General features: G+C 36.8%; 1 protein-coding gene across 1 annotated transcript in view; it reads right to left on the bottom strand.

Annotated features, from left to right (window-relative positions):
• LOC135799467 (uncharacterized) overlaps nt 1-12,218 on the bottom strand; it is a 31,238-nt gene that overhangs the window by 1,139 nt on the left and 17,881 nt on the right. The window contains 15 exon segments of the mRNA XM_065312589.1: nt 391-563; nt 622-812; nt 870-1,080; nt 1,135-1,282; nt 1,342-1,530; nt 1,590-1,858; nt 1,917-2,348; nt 2,523-2,915; nt 3,247-3,345; nt 3,348-3,920; nt 3,992-4,213; nt 4,278-4,411; nt 4,474-4,571; nt 4,626-4,696; nt 7,179-7,473. Of these exon segments, the coding sequence (XP_065168661.1) occupies nt 391-563; nt 622-812; nt 870-1,080; nt 1,135-1,282; nt 1,342-1,530; nt 1,590-1,858; nt 1,917-2,348; nt 2,523-2,915; nt 3,247-3,345; nt 3,348-3,920; nt 3,992-4,213; nt 4,278-4,411; nt 4,474-4,571; nt 4,626-4,696; nt 7,179-7,374 (3,399 nt within the window). The 5' untranslated portion in view covers nt 7,375-7,473.

Genomic DNA, 12,218 nt, shown 5'->3' with positions numbered 1-12,218 from the left:
ATCACCCCGCGATCGCATCGTATACCCACCCTGGTAGTAATTTGGGCCAAGATGCAGACTGTACACCGCCTACGTATACGTACCATAATGCATCAACCATGCCATGCGTTTAGTTTGCGAGTACAGAGCAAACGCAAACATTGTAGATTTACAAGCCATTACAACATGCAATACAAAAGATTAATAATCAACAAGCACAAATACAGGTAATACAAACGATGGATGAAATCAAACGCAACGAATTTGTTAATATCCAAAAAATGGCACACGCAACACGCAAAAATGGCAAAACGATAAATGATTAATTTCATTTCTAGTACTTGCCCGTTTGATATGTTTGATACGGGGATTTTAAAAGTGAGGAAGCAGATAGTCTCACAGTTCTGTTACCTTATGACTGGACGATTTCTTTGTGGCTGTCTTGTATATCGTACAACTGGCTTGAACGAGTGCAACCAGCACCAATGCGGCAATGCAGCCCAACACAACGTACAGTTTCATCTCAGAGAACTGGAAGAAACTGTCTTCGTTCTTGGACGTATCCGCAATAATATTGGATGTCACTGAAAATAAACACCATTCAATACTATTTCTTCAGGGTACTCAGCTATAAGAACTTACAACTCTGTGGTTCAAACACCAAATAGTCAGGGTCTAATTTTAGAGCGCCCACTCGTCCACTTTCAACACTTTCCTTGATCGGTTTCAGAACTTGTTCCAAATGTTCATTCTCATCGGTCAGGGCACGTCCTTTCTCGCTTGTGGCACGATCTAACTGAAGATGCATTACCGCAACAACATTATTGTCTTCCCTAAAAGAACAAGTCAAAATAAATATACAATTCCTATGCTTCTTTTGATTGTCTTACTCTTTAATATCTTCAACATGCATTGATTTGTACCCAGGTATCCTGTTAAAAACAGGTTTGAAGTTATTATTGATTGTGTTTGATAAGTCTTCAAACTCAATCGTTCCCGGTTTTGGTGCGTGGAAGTTCTCGCCTAATTCAACTATCTTCACTTCAATGTTGTAACCTAGACCTGGTGGCTCCTGAGTGGTTATTGGATCATAAAGTGAATCTGCAAAATTTTCAATATTAGGACACATTTGTGGTATATTTTGATGATACTGACCATCTCCACATGACTTAATGCATATTCTTTCAATTGAAATACTTGGAATGACCTCATGTTTCCTGATTTTTTTATTGACGCTGTTGAAAGCACCACCTTTGACGGGGAACATCATAAAGAGGCATTTGTCGTCAGTAAATGCCAAGTCCTAAAATGTACACATAATAATTTTACATCCGGGAAACAAAAGAATTAAATTTGTCGTACCTTGGGGTCATTGGTGATTCGTTTCCTGTTAAACGACAACGTTGTTACACCATCAACTATACGTCCGCTAGCATTGTAAACGCCTTGAGAACTATCCAGTAAAGGTTGTGTGTATCCACTGATCCAAGTGTCCATTAAGAATGGTCTTCCAGTTTTGTCTACCCAGCCAAGAATTGCGTCGGTTTGCGACTGCAGAGAAACACAATATTGTTATATTGTATTAATTACAAAATAAATCCGCTAATTACCATTTTTTCATCATCTGAGAAGGCAATACCCGTCCATGTATCAGTATGTTTGGTTGTAATTGTAAATCGAATCTCATCTTTGCGTGGTACATATTCCCACTTTGCGGAATATTCGCAAGTGCGGTTTTCAACATTGCACCCTCTTGGTAACTTCCATTCGCCGCCACAATGCGGAGTATATTCATCTTTTGAAGGTGCAGGTTTTCCTTCTTCTGCTCCGCCGAATCTAGTATTTAAATCTACTAACTCCTCAGATTTTTTCTTTTCATCTACGACAAATAGTTTATAAATTGGTGAGGTTTAAATTTTGAAACTTGATTAACTTACCGAAGAAGTTTAGTGTCAAAGCACCGCGCTGACTACCATGACCATGATACTTAAGTTCATCCGGTTTGTAAAAGTCTTTCACCGACGCTGGCGACGCTTCAATTCCCGATTTGGGTACATGAATGTATTTGCCCATTTCTTGACCTTGTGCCCAAATCACGTGCATCAAATCTTCTTCAATAGTGTGATCTGATGGATCCACTGCTTCCAACTTCCTTCGGAATAATATTGTTGTCACACCGTTCTTTTCAAAGCCCATGGCGGCAGTCAAATCGTTCTTTCCTCCCCAGAAGTTGTCAGTTCTTGGGGTGGACCTATCACGAGTGTAATAGTCTCCAATTCTGCTAGCTGTGTCTCTAGCAGAACCGATAATGATATCGGTACAGTCCATTGGGCTAAAGTCGTGTTTTGGTGTGTACGGATTTAGTATTTCTGCACAATACAAATTAATATTAGATTCGGTTCAATATTTTAATATTATGAAGCATTTTATTATTGATTAGTCGAATGTTGCAGATGAAAATGGAAAAGCATGTGTTAGTTCAACAACAAAAGTGATGGGCTTGATGGCGGATGATATTTTGTAGAATATCGCTTGATGTTTACCTTGGTTTCCTTTCTTTGGCACAGATTGAGTATTAGCGAATTGTTTTTTGGTTTCGGGTTTTGGTTCGCTGCTTGGTTCCGGTTCGGATTTTGGCTCGGAAGTTGGTTCTGGTTCGGATTTTGGTTCAGGTTCCGGTTCAGACTTGGGTTCCGGTTCAGGTTCTGACTTGGGTTCTGGTTCAGGTTCTGATTTAGGTTCCGGTTCAGGTTCCGATTTGGGTTCTGGTTCAGGTTCTGATTTGGGTTCCGGCTCTGGTTCTGACTTAGGTTCTGGTTCAGGTTCGGACTTTGGCTCAGGTTCTGGTTCAGATTTGGGTTCTGGTTCAGGTTCAGATTTTGGTTCGGGCTCAGGTTCAGATTTGGGTTCAGCGGTAGGTTCGGGTACCGATTCGCCTTCATCCTTCGACGCTTGACCTGGCTTAGATTCTACAAGAAACACGAAATGACCAACCACCAACAATTAGTTTAAAAACGATCAACAGTTTTAAAGATTGTTTTATACAGAGTGTTCGTAATCATATTCTAGTCTCTAACTACGTGTAATACATTAAAATAACTAATTCAACGTGTAGTGATAGTGTTAATAAATAATTGTAAACTACTGAGTTGCATGTGCGTCTAGTGCGCGATTTACGATTTGTACAGCAATCTGATTTTAGTTGTGCACGACTATAGCATGTAATGTGACTTGTATACATAGAGTTAGACTTACCTTCAATAGCACGTCGTTTTCTGCCCTGCTTGGTGCTGACTTTGAAAGAAACACTGGTCTCAATCGTGCCATCAGGTTGATCTCGATGAGACGCTAGAATACGAGGGATGCAGAACGTCTTGAATACAAAGACTTCCTATACTTTGATTTAACAGTTGTTGTTGGTTCGGCAGTTGTAGTAGGTTCCGGTTCTGCCTTGGGTTCAGCAGTAGGTTCTGGTTCAGGTTCCGCCTTGGGCTCTGCTGTTGGTTCTGGTTCCGACTTAGGTTCAGCAGTCGGTTCTGGTTCAGGCTCAGCTTTAGGCTCCGCAGTTGGTTCAGGTTCAGCTTTTGATTCAGCAGTGGGTTCTGGCTCTGCTGTTGGTTCGGGCTCAGCCTTTGGCTCGGCAGTTGGTTCCGGTTCTGACTTTGGTTCTGGTTCAGGTTCAGCACTGGGTTCAGGCTCTGCCTTAGGTTCAGATTCAGACTTGACATTAGCCAAGGGACCAATCTGTGGCCAATTTTTGCAGCTCTTCGTGAAAGACCTTGGCCGCCAACCTAAACCAACGTAAGAAGTACCGTTCGCCACAAGCACAACCTCCAATTCTTTGTGCTCTCTCAAAATGCGCCAGTACAATTTAAGATTGTTGCTCAACTGCTTGCTGCTGTAGAGGCCGAAATCGATATCGGTTGATCTAACTGGCGATTCTATACACAAAGAAAAGCGCATGAATGGCAGGATTAAAAAGGTGTTTAGCGGTACATTTCGAAAGTCATACTTTTGTTGCATCCCGGGCCGAACCATCCTAACAGACAATAGCATTGCTGTCGGGGGGCCGTCGTCGCATCAACATCAATGCACTTCCCGTGATTGCCGCAATCGCTGTCCTCGAAGCATTCGTCTCTGAACTGACAACGATCGCCGTAGTACAAACGATCACACTTACACCTTCCGAGCAAGTAGCGACCGTGGCCGTTGCACGTCTCACGGAATTCTTTACCTGCGGAAACATGTGTTTGGAATAATTAATCATAAGCCAAACCAAAAATGTTTGTATAACCCACGTGCTTTAATGTCGACATCGGCGCACGACCAGAATTTGTAATTTGCTCCCCATTCAATCGCCTGCCGGATAAGTCGCAGCGTGCAATTATTGCACGTGTAATTTGAAGGCAATTGAACTTGGAATGTCTGGGCACTGAAGAAATTTTATATTTACAATTAAACCTATTATTTGCACAAAAATTAATGTTAACATACGTCGCATCGTTAGAAAGAAACTCAGAATTTTGAATACTCGGCGTCAAGTCCAATACTGGTCGCTCTAGTTCATCCAATAATTGAATTTTGAATCCACCCTGTAATTTAAAAAGACTATAAACACAATTTAAACAAAAAGCATAAGAAATTACTCGGTGTGGATAACCAAGGTGCCATGAAACGTTGAATTTGCTGCCGGACAAGAATGATGTTCGAATGTTTCCTGCAATAACAGAAATTATTAAATTGAAACAATTATCTACAATTACTCTAATTCTAAAACAACATGTTTGAACGCAAAACACATTAAACGGTGTTTATCAAGGCCAGAAACAACAAAAAATAATTGACCATAATTGGCTATAATGTTGAATGGTTTGAAAGTATATTTATTCAATAATTTCGAGTATATTAATTTAGTTTTATAAGTTAGCACTTTCACTTGAAATTCGACCAATCATGCTACGGTAGTTTGTGATAATTTTATTACAATAATAACTAGCTGTGCGTGATCAGGTAAATAAACTAAATCGGAATTCCATCGAGAAACACGTTCGAGCGTGCAACGAACCAGATTCCAGCTTTGGCTGGCGACTTAATCTGATTTGAAATTATAAACAAACAGCGAACGCTTCGGAATCGGTAATAAGTGTAATGAAACGTAACGGTAACGAAATATTTACGTATCTTTAATGTATGGAATCACATTCTATGCCCCGGTGCAACGGAGACTTCGATGGTGTGCGATGCACGAACGCAAAAGCATTTCACGAATTCAGCGCCCGACCTTGGGCACTGCTCGACTATGAATCACGTACGTGCGATTACAATTACATTGTCCGTATAAGAATTCACTTTGTAGGTCTTTTAATTCGTACCGAAACCGGCAATGTAGAGTATGCAGCACCTCCTAAGGTGAACCTAAATAGAATGTAGACTGTGGAGCTAATTATGTGGGTGGGTATATCCGATGGATTTTAAATACTATGTGTAAATGCTAAAACCGCAAATTACGTCGAAATTACGCGGGATTGTTCGCTTCGCAATTGAGCATTTTCAGATTGCACAAGCATAGCGCCGAACGTGACTGACAGATTGGCGAATCATGGAATATAGAGGTTGACTTTCCCACATTTCTAATTAGTGTTAACGTTTTCACAAATTTGTCATGTCAAGCGTTGGAGATAATTGGAAATTAGTAAATAAAAGCCTAACTTTCAAAACAAAAACTTAAATTTTAAGCATTTTTAACTTGAATTGTAAGATAAATTTTGTACAAAAGCATAGAGCATAAAATTATCCACATTTCTGGTATGACTTAATAAATTCTTAGAAAATATTTTCGAATACCCAATAGAAAAAAATCTCAAAAACTTAATTTTTATGCTATTTAGAAAATTAGATACAACGTATTTTAACTTAAATTCACTAGAATATGAGTCAAAATACATGAATTACAAGAATTTGAAAAAAAAGTATATATTTTGCAGCAAAAACTTAACATTTTTTAAATTAAACTTGACATATTGTATACTGAATTCAATCAAAAATATTATCTGAAAGACATACCGACAAACATAAATAAATATCTACGGATAGAAAAAGTGAATCTTGAGAAAATTGTGATTTTTTCAGTTATCACCGTTCAAAAGTGGAATAAATTCAAAACTTATTTTTTTTTTTTTTTCAATTGGAAATTTATAACAATAACATAATAAACCTCATAATAGAGAATTAAATTCCTCACACACACTTTGATCTATATTCAACCGAAGTAATGACTCATAGTGCAGGAATTACAAGCAAAATTTAATACCATAACTCCTTTTCCCGTTTTCCTCGTTAAACCCGTTACGTTGCCATTTCATTAATAAATGCACGCCACGCTACGTGATGCACATTCTCTTTTGCAATTGATACCACACATTAGCGACAACCAGTCTACACTAACGCATGATACGAGCGCCTGTTGGAAAAGTGTAACATTGTCGACATTGTTTCTCCTTTCGTACGGTCGGTGCGGTCGCTAAACTTAACATTCACCTGTCGACGTGCGCCGTGTTTGCGCGACTGTGCGCAAGTTTCGAATTCGACTTCGAAAGAATGGTCAACGAGTTATAGACCATCGCCAGTCGAAACGAACGACAAACACGCACCTGATTAAATGACAATGACATGCTTTCTAATCATTACGATTATTATTATACCTATATAGTATTCTGCAATATTTATGTTTTAATAATAAAAGAATTTAAAAAAAAATCTGAGTGTAATTTAAAATCTGTGTCATCTGTTATTTAATAAAAGTATTTACATTGCAATAAATGATGTATTTCATTAAAAAGCGAAATCTGCCCGCATCTTCCCACAATAAATAAAAGTTATGCACATTTAGGTACGCATAAATCCACACAGCCGGCATTCAATGCAAAACTATACCTACGTTTGTTTACGAGCATAATCACAACAACATTTACCTAACAAACCGTTTATTATATGCATACGTTTAAATTCCATTTGGAATTACAACAGATCTAGAGCAGATATTTACGTAAGACAAATTAGAATAAACTATTCGATTTATTTCATTTCGTTTGCGGCATTTTAATTCGGCGCCACACTGATATTCAAAATGTTTTTATTTTATTTTTATTTTAGAGTAGTCTCGTGCTTAGCGAATGTAAATCAAGAACAAGATCGCTCACCTTTGGGCATTCCGCACGGCGGCTTCGTCCTGGAGCTGTCCAAAAAGTCCAAGTCGTACTTGCGCGCGGGCGGGTAAGTCAGCGCAACGTGGGATCGCGTGGGCACGACCACGATCACCAACAATGCAACGCACACGCCAATTAGACGCGCTGTCACGGATTTCAACTGTTGTTGCTTCATTGTCGTCGACAACATCGTCAGATGGTGTTTTCCGCGAGGTGTGCAACGACGTTTCCAGAACACAATCTGTGACTACTATCGCTTCGTCGGCATATCGGGCGAGATTATTACAACCTGCAAACAAATAAAACTTATTTTAAAAATTATTTTAAAAAACCCTTGAAATATTCGTAAAAATGAAAACATAAAAAAAACAGAAGAGTACTTCGATCAAAATATAGTGACATTTTCATTAACAACTAGCTTTTGCCCAGGACTTCGTCCCGGTAGTGTTTAATAAAAATGTAATTTGTTTTTACTCTCTTGTTCTTGACAGTAGTATGTGTCAATTTTATCAATAAGATTTGCAATTTTATTTCAAAGAAATTAATTATATAAAGAATTGCTAATAATGCACTTCAGCGCGCCATCTCGAATTCAACTATTTAACTATAACTATTATTGAATCTCAAAGCCAACTTTTATCCTATAGAAAATGGCTGTCTTTAAGGTTTTCCCGACAATTATTAGAATTTTTCTCGCCGTAAAAACCATTCATGGACTTAAACGAATAGTTTAAAAAAAGAATTGATAATATTGGTTTAGGCGTTGTTGAGTTATGCGCTAACCAACAGATTTTGCAATTTATTTTTATAGGGTGGGTGCACCAGTGCCGCACCAGGCACCAGTAGTGCACCATTTCCACTTTTACATTAAAATATTAACGTTCTGTCGAACTTTCCGCCACTTTTTTAATATTTGATAGAACTGTCGTACTTCTATGAATCATATAGTCGTAAAAAAAACCGACAAATACGCCATCCACATTAGTTTTTAAAGCAAAATTCGTAACGACAATCGTGCACTTCGTTTCGAGCGGCCATTCTAATAAGCGACACGTCGACGGAAAGTTTTCTTAAATCAGTGTAAATCTTTGTTTATATCAATTTCTGTAACCGCTTTTCTAATCAATTGCGTACTATGCACTGTGAAGCATTAATATTACGTTTTATTTAATCTGAATATGCTAATTTAAATCCATAATTGCCATTGGTAAACTACTGGAACTCGAATTGAATGATTTTCCAGTAATATACCATTTGGTCTACAATTGGTGATTTAGCTTTTTGATATATTTTTTTATTTTTTCTCTTACATGTAGGTTTACATAATGCTGCAATAAAATATTATTACTAAAAGAATACCATTATTCACAATGTGCCAGTTGTAGACCAGTGGTTTACTACTGGTAATATCTGTACCAAGAGTTTATTCCTGTAATTGACCACCCACATTTTTGTATACACAATGCTGCCAAAAAGAATGTTTTTTTTTTAACTAAAAGGAGGAAAATGAGTTAAAAGCAATTGACGAAATAAGTAAAGGTGCAAATATTAGGGAAATATGTCGAAAATACAACATACCCCACAGTACGATCACAAATAAAATAAAGTAAATATAATAATAAGTAATCATTTTTCCAGAAGTACTTTTATTGTTTTCTTTTTATTTTGATTTGTTTTATATTGTTTGATTCAAGTTAATTCATAAATATTGTGTTATAGTTATGACGCTTGTGTAAGTGATGCGAAATTTTGATAATTATCTAGTTCTTAAATTAGTTAATAACATTATAAGCCCTGTAGCATTTAAGTATTACTTGAAACTTGTAGACTGATGAAAAGTTGTGATGATTATTACATAAAAAAAAGTGGTTCACTATTGGCTCAACGTCTGGTCTACTGCTGGTACAGTCTGGTCAACCTTAGGCACATTGCGATTTTCCACATTTATCGTTAAATAACAAGAAACCTAACAGCTATTAAGAAAATTGGAATAAGCTACATGATTCTATGGTAAACAAAGAGTATGTAGCTCTTTTTTTGCACTGATTGTTGTAATAATTGAGTCACAATATCAAAATTACTTTCAAAATGACGCTTAAATGGTGTATTACTGGTGCAGTCACCCTATTATAGAAGATATTCATATATTCATGAACGAAAAACATGATTTGTAGTCATTTTCATCAACAAACTTTAAATAAATTAAGTATAGATCTTTAATATTTAAATTTTCCATTTTTTAAGTAAAATTTGCTCATGTAATAAAATAATTCTGAAATTGACGCAGAAAAACACAATGTAGAAAAAAATAAGGAAAAACTGATTTAGAGAAATATTTAATCGAAAATTAAAGAAATAAACTGAATAGTTTTAGCGAAGATTACTTCACACATAATAAAATCAAGAAAAAAATACAAATAAAATGAAATAAGTAGAAATCGCACCAAGAAACTATTCAGTACATTTCCTTTCTAATGATATTTTGTTCGAAAATTTATTAGTTTAAAATTTAGTGTAAAAAACAGTTTTACTTGATTTAGACAAGTTAATGTAGACAATTTAATCCTCTTGTTTCGTAAACTATATTGTATAACATAATAGCAATAATCACGACCAATGTGGCCACCGCAATGTAATTCGATCTTCATTTGTTTTTACATAATTTATAATTTACGCGTAATTTAAATCCCGCGTCCGCAAAAGGTAAATCACGCCACGCCAAATATGCAATAATAAATAATCCATTGCGTTAAGATGAATAATCAGGCGTAAATTATACCATTTAAGAGCACGCTACACCTGCTTGAGTGCGTTTTTTCTAAAAATCGTTTTTTGTGTAACCATCATCCTCCAACCGCGCCGATTGCGGCTGTGAGGTTTGAGTAACAATCGCACGCTCATTACAAGTTACATCTTCGTCTTCAACGTGCACTTCAACGCCTTATATAGGTAAATACTGGATATATACTGCGTTTACAAAGTGCGCCATCGATCACAACACATTCACAGCAAAATGATGAAACTTTCTTGGCCGTGTCAAGACTCACCGCGCTTAATACCTAATTGTGGCGCGTATTTTATTATGAAACATAATACGCACACAATAAAATACTTGTGGACTGTAGGATTTCAATAAATTGCTAATCGTGCAATGCATAAAACTCACATTACCAGGCTTTTTGTTTTCGGTGTCGATTAGCATAGCGTGAGCGTCTTCTCTTGACGCACCGAAAACGTCGTGTCATGCATTGCGATCGCCCGATGGCCGAGGGCGAGAAGGTGTGTTGAATAAATAAATATTTACGCCACAGCGCAATCGGAAAAAGTTTCACTCGATGCCACCACATTCTTCACACACACACACACACAGAATTGCGTACGGTAAAGTGACACGAATGCTCATAGACGTTCTTCGGATTGAAATTATAATCATTAATAAATTATTTCGAAGGTCGGCGTGTTGGAAATAGAAATCTAAACGTTTTTCAGGTCTATTTACTTTAAATAACTAGTTTATGCCTCTTAGGAATCCATTTTATTACATTCTCAATGCTTAAAAAACTATTGGATATATTATTTTATTATTATGATGCTTTTTATTTTTACGCACTACACAAAATGTCGCCAATGGCAAAAATACCATGTTTTTTTTAAATTTTAACATTTTTACTGCTGTAACAACTGCAACTCAAACATCCTAAATAATATCATAAACCAAAATGTGAGTGTGCTTGTTTGTTTATGACCCTTTCACGCAAAAGCTATTGAATTATTTTTGATAAATTTTGGTATAGAGATATTTTTAAACATGAAAAAGCAAATAGGCTATTTTTTGTTGCAAAAATTTAAAATCAAATATATAAAAGATTGGAAAATAGCTGATATGGAAATTCAATAATATTTTTAGTTATATGATTCAAACCGAGATGGCGCTGATGTGCATTTTAGTATTTATCAATTCTTTAAACTTAAATTAAGAATATTATTAGTGGAGTTGGCAAATAATACGTCCAAGATACAAGAAAGCAATAGTTAGACCACTTTTTATTAAAATCTACTTACCTAGAAGTGTAATAAGCTAATTTAACAAACTATACTTAAATAACTAATAACAGGCGCGAGCGCGTAACGCAGCTTTCGACGACATAGACATAGACATAATTTACGCGCACTAATTATTAATTACTTTGCAATTCTGCCTTCCTCGTCAGCGCCAATCTCCGAACCCGTTTGTTCCCATTGCTGCAGAATGCCTTTCAACGCATCACAAGAATATGAATGATTGCACTATTGCACATGATGATACTAGCTCGTAAAACGTGAAACGGTTATACCTACATAGAATATCAGTAAACGAGCAACGCACACAGGGTCTTTAACTCGCAAACTGCGCATTCTAGACGCGCGAGTGATGCTATTGTAATGTCATAATTAGTGCGGAGATAATCTACGTACAGCGCAAAATAATTAGACGAACCACGAACGCGACGCGGTGCAGAAAAAAAAAACAGAAAGAATAAACAACTGACGCTGCAATTTGGCGTTGCGTTGTTGCGTACTTCTTCTTCGCCAGTTTGCGTCTGCGTGTGAGTGAATGGCGTGTTACTGGTATTGTTTCGCGTGCGCGCCGCGACGACTGCGACACGCAGATAGAACTCGAACGTTTCCTAATCAGCGCGATTGCTTTAGATTGCCTTAGATTTGTGATGTTCACACTCATATCTTGCAATTCTTGCAAATCCACCATTTTTGCATGCGCATTACTCATCATAGTCATCATCTTGCAGCAAGTGACGAAATTATGTCTTTCTCGTGCATAGAATGACATTTTAGGTTATAGTAAACCATTTATTACTCTCTCAGTTGTAGTGTTGGTTGCCTATCAACACCACAGTTGTTGTAGTGTGATAGTTTTTTCCAAACTTTCGGATAATTATTCAATAATGTCAACTTTCATCAGGTACTAGCCGTTGCAAGGCATAGGAAACTAAAATGTCAAAACCAATTAAATCACACACAAGGCCGTGTCTCCTT

The sequence above is a fragment of the Atheta coriaria genome, unplaced genomic scaffold (genome assembly GCF_025399875.1).
Source record: "Atheta coriaria isolate IRGN ID8LTWV9N9 unplaced genomic scaffold, Caltech_Dcor_3.1 hic_scaffold_9_pilon, whole genome shotgun sequence".
NCBI lineage: Eukaryota > Metazoa > Arthropoda > Insecta > Coleoptera > Staphylinidae > Dalotia > Dalotia coriaria.
This window is presented reverse-complemented; position numbering and strand designations above follow the sequence as displayed.